Source organism: Tachyglossus aculeatus, chromosome 8, assembly GCF_015852505.1.
Source record: "Tachyglossus aculeatus isolate mTacAcu1 chromosome 8, mTacAcu1.pri, whole genome shotgun sequence".
NCBI lineage: Eukaryota > Metazoa > Chordata > Mammalia > Monotremata > Tachyglossidae > Tachyglossus > Tachyglossus aculeatus.
Genome location: NC_052073.1, coordinates 7,692,404 through 7,704,657, shown reverse-complemented (window position 1 = coordinate 7,704,657; position 12,254 = coordinate 7,692,404). Strand labels below are relative to the sequence as shown.

At 43.3% G+C, this 12,254-nt stretch overlaps 1 protein-coding gene across 11 annotated transcripts in view; it reads left to right on the top strand.

The window, feature by feature from the left end:
* The window catches only part of ZMYND8 (zinc finger MYND-type containing 8), a 132,112-nt gene that overhangs the window by 63,136 nt on the left and 56,722 nt on the right, over positions 1 to 12,254 (top strand). For all 11 annotated transcript variants that reach the window (XM_038749920.1, XM_038749924.1, XM_038749921.1 and 8 more), the window contains exons 9-11: positions 1,883 to 1,960; positions 2,721 to 2,836; positions 5,871 to 6,352. In XM_038749920.1, coding sequence (XP_038605848.1) covers positions 1,883 to 1,960; positions 2,721 to 2,836; positions 5,871 to 6,352 — 676 coding nt within the window. The remainder of the gene's footprint in view (positions 1 to 1,882; positions 1,961 to 2,720; positions 2,837 to 5,870; positions 6,353 to 12,254) is intronic.

The following is a 12,254-nucleotide window of genomic DNA, read 5'->3' as shown; positions in this document are numbered from 1 at the left end:
GGAGAACACTAATGCCTGTTTACTTGTTTAGATGTGTATATATCTATAATTCTATTTATATTGATGCTATTGATGCCTGTTTACTTGTTTTGATGCCTGTCTCCCCCCTTCTAGACTGTGAGCCCACTGTGGGCAGGGATTGTCTCTCTTTGTTGCTGAATTGTACTTTCCAAGCACTTAGTGCAGTGCTCTGCACACAGTAAGTGCGCAATAAATACGATTGAATGAATGAATAATACAGTACTCTGCACACAGTCAGCATTCAATAAATATCACTTGATATATCAGAAGTGCCTCTTCTGCTGAAACTATATAGGGCCTGGAAGGAGCCATTGGGTCATCTTTTCTGCAGACAAGATTGGTTCCCCGGGGACACTGGATCCCTCGGATTTTCTGGGATTGTAGAGAAGCAGCATGATTTAGGGGATAGGGCACAAGATTGGGAGTCAGAAGGGCCTGGATTCCAATCCCAGCTCCGCCAGCTGTGTGCCACGTGATCTTGGCCAAGTCAGTTCACTTCTCTGTGCCTCAGTTACCTCATCTGTAACATGGGGACGAAGACTGGGTGTCCCATGTGGGACACGGACCGTGTCCAATCTGATAAACTCATCTCTACTCCAGTGGTTAGTATAGTGCCTGGCACATATTAAGTGATTAACAAAAACCATTAAAAAAATACAAAAAAAATAGAATTTACCAAGATGACCAGCTTGGACTCATGGAGACTAGTTTGGGTCCAGTCTCTGTAGGAGCTGAAGCTTCAGGAGGGTTTTAGAACCATCGGATCTTCTGCAGAGCTAGTCACCAGACCCGTCGAGAGAAATTCCCCTTTGGCCTCTCCGTGGTCCACCCTAGTCTCAATCTGCACCCTGGGAGTCTCAATCTGCACCCTGGGACTTGCCAACCATCCTGAGATCCAGTCAGCCTCAGTGGGTGGCTAGAAATCTGTGCAGAGACACAATCCTCATTCATTCACTCATTCAGTTGTATTTACTGAGCACTTAACTGTATGCAAAGCGTTGTACTAAGTACTTGGGAGAGTACGATGTAACAATAAACAGACACATTCCCTGCCCACAGCAAGCATCAATCATCATCATCCTCATCAATTGAATTTATTAAGTGTGTAGTCCCCTCTCAGGATTACCTGTGGAGTTTTTAGTACTCTCCCAGTCTCTGCTATGGGAGGGAGAGTCAAGCAGAGGCCTCCCCATTCCATCCCTAGCTTGGGCAGTGGCTAGCGAGTGACAGGCCGTCTATTACAAGTCAAAACTCACCCGTGCTGGGCAGCAGCCGCGTGAGAGAGTTGAGGGCGGAGACTTGAGTTTACAACATGGAAGAAGGTGATGTTCACCACTTCCAGATTTTGACCAAAAAAACTCTATGGGTACAATACCAGAACGACTGCAGATGGAGAGTGTGGGCGTTCTGGGAGAGATAATAATAATGATGGCATTTATTAAGCGCTTACTATGTGCAAAGCACTGTTCTAAGCGCTGGGGAGGTTACAAGGTGATCAGGTTGTCCATGTGATGTGTCCATGGAGAGATGTGTCCATGGAATCGCTATGGGTCAGAGATGACTCGACAGCGTAAGACAAGACTGTGCATAGCACTGAGCTAAGCACCTGGGACAGTACACTACAACAGAGTTGGCAGACACGTCCTCTGCTCACAGCAACGGGTGGACAGACATTAATATAAACGAATAATTTGTAATATGTAATTTATAGATGTGTACGTAAGTGGGGAGGTGAGACTATCAAATGCCCCAAAGTCACATGTTCAGGTGCATTCTGCTCAACGCATTCTGCCTGCTAAATTTCCTTATGAAGTCCCCCTTGAAATCGCTCCATCTTCTAGCCTGCTCTTTTTCTTCACAGATGAATGAAATCGAAGTATGTCCAGAATGTTATCTAGCTGCTTGCCAAAAACGAGAGAACTGGTTTTGTGAGCCTTGTGTAAGTAAGACCTTACTTACTTACGTGGTGGTTTTCTAGACCACGTCTCCCCGCCATCCGCTAATCCCTCCCCCACAAAAAATAGGTTAGGTTTTGGCCTGAGCCATGCTTGCTTTGTAGGTAGAAATACCGACTGGAGCCTTTATTTATTTTTTCAAGATTAATGCATAACGAGCTTAGAAATTGCATATCAACATCGTGATCTATTGCCTTCGTTAGTACTCAGCCGCCTAGTCAAAGTGAGTTCTCGGCTTTGAAGTAAACCTGGGCCCTGGTTTCTATGTGGAAATGACAGACAGTCAGTCAGTTGTATTTATCGAGTGCATTCTGTGTGCCGAGCACTGTACTAGGTGCTTGGGAGAGTACAGTAGAACAATATAACAGACACATTCCCCGCCCACAATGAGCTTACAGTCTAGAAGTGAAAGCAGTGCTCAGATTAAGTATTGGCACTAACTAGAGATGCCAGCCTTTCATTTTGAGTGTCGAGGACAGAGGTTTTGGGTTGCAGAAGCGGGGAGAGGAATGTGAAGGGCCAGGCTTCAGCGAATCCCCTTTTTGGGCACTCTCGGGTCTCGTCAGAGACTTGGGATGGGCGAGTTTGGGAGTCCGATCTAGAAAACTCAAAGTCACCTCAGGGGAGCCTACGGTACTGACTCAAGAAGACATGTTACTTACCAGCCACCCTATGAATCGGTAATTGTGCGTCAAGCTCTAAATATTTCTCTCTTTCAAATGACAAAACCGTACCTCTCTCTAGAGCAATCCACACCCTTTGGTCTGGGCGAAATTAAAAGGATTCCCATTCTGGCCTGCTAAAGCACTAAGGGATAAAGACGGACAAGTGGACGCCCGCTTCTTTGGACAACATGACAGGTGAGAGTTAAATGGGAATCAGCAGTTCCTCTAGCGCTGTTAAATTAAAATCCCTTTAATAATAATAATAATAATTGTGGTATTTAAGTGCTTACTGTGTGCCAGGCATTGTACTAAGCGCTGGGGTGAATACAAGCAAGTCGGATTGGACACAGTCCCTGTCCCTTGTTTGTTTTTCCTAATAATAATGGTTCTTGTTAAACACTAGCTATGTGCCAAGCACAGTTCTAAGCATTAGGATAGATTGGACACCATCCCTGTCCCACATGGGGCTCATAGTCTTAATCTCCATTTTACAGATGAGGGAACTGAGGCCCAGCGAAGTGAAGTGACTTGCCCAAGCTTACACAGCAGACATGGTGGAGTTGGGATTAGAACCCAGGTCTTTCTGACTCCTAGGCTCGTGCTCTAGCCACTAAGCCACACTGTGGTAATATTGTATGCAAGGTGCTTATTGTTCTGTATAAACAAATCATAGATGAGCCCCTAAGGGACGGGGACTGTGTTCAACCTGATTTGTTGCATCTACCCCAGAGCTTAGAATGGTGCATGGCACATGGCAGGCGCTTAACAATTACCACGATTATAATAATTATTATTAGATGATGAATACTACAGCATTTTAATCCTGATATAATTAGCACCTGGTAGCTTTTAAAAAAATAGTTTTCCTGGCAGCTGTCTCTAGACTATCAGCTCATTATGGGCAGGGAACGTGTCTGCTAATTCTGTTGTATCGTAGTCTCCCAACTGCTTAGAACAGTGCACTGCAATAGTAAGCGCTCAATAAATACCATTGATTGACTGATTGCCAGCGTAGTTTTTCGATATCCAGACTTTGTCTTTTCCAGACATGCTCAAATGGATTATTGTTAAGACTATGAGCCCCATGTGGGACAGGGATAAGTCCAACCTGATTGATTATCATGTATCTGCACCAGGGCTTGGCACATAGTAAGCGCTTAACAAATACCACCATTATTATGAGGGTTGGGTTGGCCCAAACTGCAGTTCAAAAATGTGGATTATGAATCATCCAATCAATCATTCCCTGCCCATACTGAGCTTACAGTCTAGAGGAGGAGACAGACATTAATATAAATAAATAATTTATAATTTATCAATCAATCAATCGTATTTATTGAGTGCTTACTATGTGCAGAGCACTGTACTAAGCGCTTTATCATTTAAAGATCTGTACCCAAGTGCTGTTGGGTTAGGGGTGGGGTGAATATCACATGTCCAAAGGTCACAGATCCATCCAGTCCCTATAATAATAATAATAATAATAATAATAATAATAATAATAATAATAATAATAATGGTACTTGTTAAGTGCTTATTATGTGCCAAGTACTGTTCTGAGTGCTGGGGTAGATACAATTTAGGTTGGACACAGTGCCTGTCACAAGTGGGGCTCACAGTCCTAATCCCCATTTTACAGGTGAGGTCACTGAGGCACGGAGAAGTAAAGTGACTTGCCCACGGTCATCCAGCAGACATGTAGCAGAGCCAGGATTAGAACTCAGGTCCCTTTGAGTCCTTTATCTTCTAAGCCTTGATGCTTCTCATTGCAAGATGCTTCCTCAGCTGTAACGGCATTTTCATTCTGTTGGCTTATAAACTCTAGGAGAAAACCCGCTCAGTTTACGTAGCAGGGCAGGTGTGCTTACCTTAATTTTTTACAGTAGTTTGTCATCAGAGTGGATAGGTGGAATAGGCATCCAATTGGCGGCCATCAGATGGAAGCCCATTTAGTAATAGCAATAATTCTGCCAGTAATAATAGATAAAAACAAATGGACAAGACACAAAATAAAGACAAAAATCATTGTATGACTAGTGGTAGCACAATTCAACAGCTCTTTAAAATCTTGCTAAACCAAGGAATCTTTGTATATAGGCCATATCTTTGTCTTTGAAGGTTTAACCCACAGTTAAGTATAATTAACCTGCAGTTAAGTGTATTCTATGGCTAGGAATTTATGATTCCCAAAGTGAATCATTAGTAATAGCTATAAACATGGTGCTTGTTAAGCACTTAGTGGGTGCCATGCACTGTTCTAGGCTCTAGGTAGAAAAATTCGCATTCGTGTACACTCTGGTGTTTGCTTATTGTTTGCCTAGTCCATAGAGAGCAGCATGACTCAGTGGAAAAGAGCACAGGCTTGGGAGTCAGAGGTCATGGGTTCTAATCCCGGCTCTGCCAATTGCTTGCTGGGTGACCTTGGGCAAATCACTTAACTTCTTTGTGCCTCAGTTTTCTCAACTCTAAAATTGCGGATTAAATCCTACTCCCTCCAATTTAGACTGAGAGCCCCATATGGGACAGTAACAGTGTCCAACCTGATAAACTTGTATTTACTCTACTGTTTAGAGCAGTGCTTGACACATAATAATAATAATGGCATTTATTAAGCGCTTACTATGTGCAAAGCACTGTTCTAAGCTCTGGAGAGGCTACAAGATGATCAGGTTGTCCCACGGGGGGCTCACAGTCTTAATCCCCATTTTACAGATGAGGTAATTGAGGCCCAGAGAAGTTAAGTGACTTGCCCAAAGTCACACAGCTGACAGTTGGCGAGCCGGGATCGGACTCCAAAGCCCGGGCTCTTTCCACTGAGCCACGCTGCTTCTCCATAGTAGTAGCTTAACAAATACTGTAAAACAAACAAACAGAGAAGTTAAGTGACTTGCCCAAGGTCACACAGCAGACAAGTGGAAGAGCTGGGATTAGAACCTAGGTCCTCTGACTCCTCTGTTCTTTCTGAATGGACTTAACATCTCCTCAAATCAAGTCTTAAAACTTGGAAGTTCTCCCAGTATTACCGATTATGTTGTTCTTTGCCTCAAACTAATCTGTCCTGAAAATGGTCCATTTATGCTGGCTAAGCTATTTGTGAAAAAAACATTGCTTGCAATTCTTGTGTGCTGCGTAGGTTCATCTAAGTGGTCTTAAAAATAATCTTGGAAAGGAGTCCATGAGTTCAAACTTTATCTCTTCTCCCTTTTCTCGCTGTGTTTTGCCTGAACAGGGCCTGGGTTCCAATAAATAATTGCTACCTCATGTCAAAAGAAATTCCTTTTTCTGTGAAAAAGACAAAAAGCATCTTCAACAGTGCAATGCAAGAGATGGAGGTTTACGTCGAGAACATTCGCAGGAAGTTTGGAGTCTTTAACTACGCCCCTTTCCGGACGCCATACACGCCTAACAACCAGTACCAAATGTTACTAGATCCCGCCAACCCGGGGGCCGGCATGGCAAAGACCGACAAACAGGAGAAAATCAAGCTGAACTTTGACATGACGGCGTCCCCCAAAATCTTAATGAGCAAACCCCTGCTGAGCAGCGGCACAGGCCGAAGGATTTCTCTGACAGACATGCCCCGCTCCCCGATGAGCACGAACTCCTCAGTTCACACCGGGTCGGACGCCGAGCAAGACGCGGAGAAGAAGGCCACGTCTAGTCATTTCAGCGCGAGCGAGGAGTCCATGGACTTCATCGACAAGAACACAGGTGAGTGGTGCGGAAGACCTCAGGGTGGGGAGATGCAGAAGCGGACCAGGTTAAAACAACAGTTGGTGGAAATTACGTTGGTGGTGGGAGCTTAGGAAACCCTCCTGCATTGCTGAAGGAGCGGTACCAGGAGGAGCAGGATTTAGTTGGAGTGGTCCAGATCTATGAGGATGGAGAGTTGACTTCTGTGTCATAAAGGCAGTTATTAAATTCTGGAAACCGCCCGAGGAAGCAGCTAGAACGGCCAGAGAAGCAGCGTGGCCTAGTGGATGGAGCACAGGCCTGAGGGCCACAAGGATCTGGGTTCTAATGCCCGCTCCGCTACTTGTCTGCTGGGTGACCTTAAGCAAGTCAGTTAACTTCTCTGAGCCCCAGTTCCCTCATCTGTAAAATGGGGATGAAAACGGTGAGCCCCATGCGGGACATGGACTGTGTCCAACCTGGTTAGCTTGTTGTCTACCGCAGTGCTTAGTACAGTCAACATTTAACAAATATCACTTGAAAAAGTGCCCCCCAAACCCTCAACCCTGCCACCTCAAAAAAACCCTGAGGCTAAGGGAAGTTGTTTTGTAGTACAGGGATGAAATGATGGTAGTGCCAACATCGTTATTGTGGCATTTTTGAGGCCCTTATTATGCACCAAGCACTGGGCTAAGAGCTGAGATAGAAACAAGACAATCCGATCAGACCCAGGGGGTATTCGGAAATTATTAGAAGTCGGTGTTGGGGATGCTATTCAGAAGAGGAGCAGCCTGGAGTGCTACCGAAGAAGTCAGAGTGATTCTGGGAATCCGGTTCATGGAAGACCCCACAGTAAGGAAAACGTGTGCCTGTCCTTACCATGTCCGATGCCCCACACGCAGACACGCCTAACCATCATCATCATCATCAATCGTATTTATTGAGCGCTTACTATGTGCAGAGCACTGTACTAAGCGCCTGGGAAGTACAAATTGGCAACATACAGAGACAGTCCCTACCCAACAGTGGGCTCACAGTCTAAAAGGGGGAGACAGAGAACAAAACCAAACATACTAACAAAATAAAATAAATAGAATAGCTATGTACAAGTAAAATAAATAAATAAATAGAGTAATAAATATGTACAAACATATATACATATAACCACAAGTTTGTTCCAACGTCGGGATCCGACGCACAATCCGGTTGTCGGAATAACATTCCCCGATACTTCCCTGCTTGGACCTGAATAAATGGGTAGGGTTTAATAATAACAATAGTGGTATTTGTTACAACACTATGTGCCAGTCACTGTACTAAGCGCCGGGGTAGATACAAGATAATTAGGTCCCAGGTGGGGCTCATAGTCTAAGTAGGAGGGAGAGCAGGTATTGAATTCTCATTTTACAGATGAGGGAACTGAGGCGCAGAGAAGTGACTTGCCTAAGGTCACATAGCAGCTGTGTGGTGGAGTCAGGATTAGGATCCAGGTCCTCTCCGTCCCAGGCCCATGCTCTTTCCAGTAGGATCTTCTCCAGGAGGTACTGGGCAGCCTCCTTGAGGGTTAAAGTTTCTGGTTGGAGTGATCTGACCTGGAAGGTGGAGATTAATCTAATTACCAGGGTAATTAACACCTCTTGGTTCAGAATGCTAATCTGTCCTCTGGACTAATTGTTCTTCTTTTAGTGCTTATTTCACTATGAGTTTCATCTGAAGTCATCACTGTCCAAAGTAGAAGAATTTCGGTATAATTTCTTCTCAGAGCAAGCTCTGCGTACTTTACATATTCTATAAGGCATCTAGCTCTCTTTGGGATTTTAATCAGGGTTAAGAACTGTATTGCAAGAGAGGATTATCTCTTCTTAGCATATAACCTGGTCAGCCCCTAGGGCTAATTCAGGGCCATCTGGAAAAATCAGCCCTAAAAATTAGATTTCATTTGAAATTGCTTCCCAGACTAGGCTTTACTTGCTTGCATATTAGCTGAAAATGATTTGGGTTTCATGGGGAAAGAGATAACCTTCCATACCGGAGCTTTGATTCTATATATGATCTGGTATTAGAGATAATAATAATAATTGGTATTTGTTGAGCGCTTACTCTATGTCAAGCACTGTACTAAGCACTGGAGTAGATACAAGATAATCAGGTGTCTCATGGACTCACAATCAAAATACAACTGTGACACTTTGGAGAACGGAAAGCAGGTATTGAATCCTCATTTTGCAGATGAGGGAGCTGAGCCAGAAAGAAGTTTAAGTGACTTGGCTCCACCACTTGCCTGCTGAGTGCTTTGGGCGAGTTTGGAACCCAGGTCCTCTGACTCCCAGGGCCATGTTCTTCCCAGTAGGCCACACTGCTTCCTGATAAGATACAAGACAATACCCAGGTTTATTATTATTATTATTATTATTATTATTATTATTATTATTATTATTATAGGTGATGTCGCTTGGAAGTCCAAGATGGAAAAGTGGCATGGCTTATTGGAAAGAGCATGGGCTAGAAATCGGAGTACCTGGGTTCTAATCCTGGCTCTGCCAATTGCTTGCTCTGTGACCTGGGGCAAATTACTTAATTCTCTGTGCCTCAGTTCTCCTGTTTTCCCTCCCACTTAGACTGATCCCCATGCGGGGAAGGAACTGGGTCCATCCTAATTCACTTGTATCTACCCCGGCTCTTAGAATGGTGTTTGACACATAGCAAACAATGAACAAATACCATTAAAAAATTTTTTTTAAAAAAGATAGTTAAGTAGCAGAGTCTCCTTTGTCCCGGGTGTGTTTCTATATATATGCAACCAAATAAAACACAAAGATGCAAAGAAGAGAGTAGTTTTTCCTTTCATTGCCCCAGAATGGTTTACATTCAGCTTGGCTTGGGGGTCGCTGTCCCCTCTTTGAAAGTATTTATTGAGCATCTGCTGTGTGCAGAGCACTGTATTAGGTGCCTGGGAGAGGGTAGTAAAGATAAAAGACTGCAAAGGGCATGCAAGTCTACTGGGGGAGATAGGCAGTCAAATTATCAATGAAAGTGGGAACCGAATTGCTAGGCATAGAGAGAAAATCATAGCACATCAGTTCTCCCTGAGCCTATCTCAGGAGTTTATTTATTAGGCTTTTTTCTGTAGTGCCAAAGCACCTCTGTATATTTTATATCCGACTTAAGAAGATAATAAAGTACAATAAAAGAAGTTGAGAAGGGTAAATCTTCCTTGAGATTAGCTCTCTTTATTCGCCCCACCCTGAGCCCCACAGCACTTGTGTGCATATCTGTAATTTATGTATTTATATTAATGTCTGCCTCCCCCTCTAGACTGTAAACTCATTGTGGGCAGGGAACGTGTCTTCCAACTCTTTTATGTACGCTCCCAGGCTCTGCACAAAGTAAGCGCTCAAGAAATACGATCAATTGATTGATTGGGAGATAGATTTCTAAAGCCAAACTAGGAGAAGAAACAGTGAAAGGGTATTTTTTTCCAGTTGGATATATTTTGGTATTTTAAGGCACATGCTCTTTTGTACGTATGTATACCTGTATATATTTCATATTAATGGATCATCGTATGTGTATCTATATATTTAGCACTTTTTTTCAGCTGTTCCATTCTGTCGTGTTTGTTTTGCTTCCTGCTTGATTCTTGTTCTTTCTCCAGCTTTCATTAAATGTCAAAAAAAAAAAAACGGTCTCCCCTATGAATTATTAGCTCCTTGAAGGAAGGGAATGTATGCCTTGCTTTGTCAAACTCTTCCACACGCTTAGTACAGTCCAAAATTTCTTTTTTTTCTTTATGGTATTCATTAACCACTTACTTTGGGTCAAACACTGTTCTAAGCGCTGGGGTAGGTACAGATTAATTAAGTTGGACACAGTCCCTGTTCCGCATGAGGCAACCATCCTAAGTAGGAGGGAGAACAAGTATCCCCATTGTACAGTTGAAGAAACTGAGGCACAGAGAAGTGAATTGATTTGCCCAAGGTCACACAGCAAGCAGTTAGAAGAGCCAGGATTAGAACACAGGTCCTTCCGACTCCCAAGCCTGTGCTCTGTCCATTAGACCACACTGCTTCTCCAAGCTGCTTTTCTTGAAGTTTAGGATGCTGAAACACTAGAATAGGCTACAGAGAGTGGTAGTAAAGTCTGCACTCCTAAACAGCATAAAGAAAGGAGGTGTTTTATCACTTATCTGAGGTGACTTCACCTTCTGGAGACAAATTCAGGATCAGGTGATCTCTTAATATGTAATAATATTTGTTATTTAATAATAAAATATTGTAATAGCATATCATGTCATTATATTATAAGGTATTCTATATAATAAAAATAAATAAGCAGGTAATAAATGCTTACTATGTGCTAAGCGCATGATATCATGATCAGTTCCTGTCCCACACAAGGCTCTAGATCTACTTTAGCCTCACTTTACAGATATAGCAACTCTTTATATTGTAGTCCCCCAAGCGCTTAGTACAGTGCCCTGCACATAGTAAGGCCTCAGTAGAGAAGCAGCATGGCCTAGCGCATAGAGCACGGGCCTGCGAGTCAGAAGAACCTGTGTTCCAATCCCTGCTCCTCCCCTTGTCTGCCAAATGACCGTGGGCAAGTCATTTACTGCTCCGTGCCTCAGTTACCTCATCTGTAAAATGGGGATTAAGACTGAGAGCCCCATATGGGATATGGACTATGTCTAACCTGTTTATCTTATATTTACACCAGCGCTTGGTAAAGTGCCAGGAGCATAGTAAGTGCTTAACGAATACCATAAAAAATAAAATCAAATAAAATGGTTGATTGATTGATTGAGGAACTGAGGCCCAGAGAAGCTGATTGGTCCAGTGTCACACAGGAGGCCAGTGATAGAGATGGGACAGTAATCTGTGTCTCTGGGCTCTCTTGATTTATGTCCCAACTCTATTAATTCTATCAATCAATCAATCCATATTTATTGAGTGCTTACTGTGTGCCGAGCACTGCGCTAAGTGCTGGGGAGAGTACAATACAACCGAGTTGGTAGACATTTTCCTCAAGGAGCTTACGGTCTGGAGGGGCGGACGAACATAAAAATAAATTATGGATATGTATGTAAGTACTGTGGGGCTGAGGGTGGGGTGAATATCAAGCGCTTAAAGGGAAAAGATCCAAGTTCATAGACAACATAGAATAGAGAGGGAGTTGGGGAAATGAGGGCTTAGTTGGAGAAGGCTTCGGAGAGGAATTGTGATTTTAGGAAGGCTTTAAAGGTGGGAAGAGTAGGAGTTTGTCGGATATGAAGGGGCAGGGCTTTCCAGGCCACAGAGAGAATGTGGGCAAGAATTTGGAGGTGAAATAGTTGAGATTGAGGTACAGTGAGTAGGTTGGTGTTATTAGAAGAGTGAAGTGTGTGAGGCGGATTGTATTAGGAAATCAGGGGAATTCGGTGAAGTACAATCTGAGGTGGTGAGTTGATGGAGTGTTTGAAAGTCAATGGAAAGAGTTTCTGTTTGATGTGGAGGTGGATGGGCAACCACCGGAGGCTTGAAGAGTGGAGAGTCATGGACTGAACATTTTTTTTTTATATAATGATCTGAGCAGCGGGTGGACTGAAGTGGGGAAGAGACGGGAGGCAGAGAGGTCAGCAAAGAAGCTGATATTTTTCACGGGTCTTTTGAAAAAAGCTGAACCTTCGATAAATCCAAATTTTTGCTCCAAAATTATATGAAGGCCGACTTGAGAACTTTTCAGGATGTTTCAGCAGTTTTCTGTCACTTGAGGGAACAATCTGACTCTTTCTAGCGAACTATGCATACGAACAAAGCCTGTGATTGGAGATATAATTTGCGGGATGTTTTCTTGGAGACTGGTGACAGCTTGTTGCCGAAACGATGTCATTTATAAACATTGTATTTAATCTTAGGCCTTTAAGGGGAATATTTTGTGACATTGTAGAGTCTTATCCAATGAC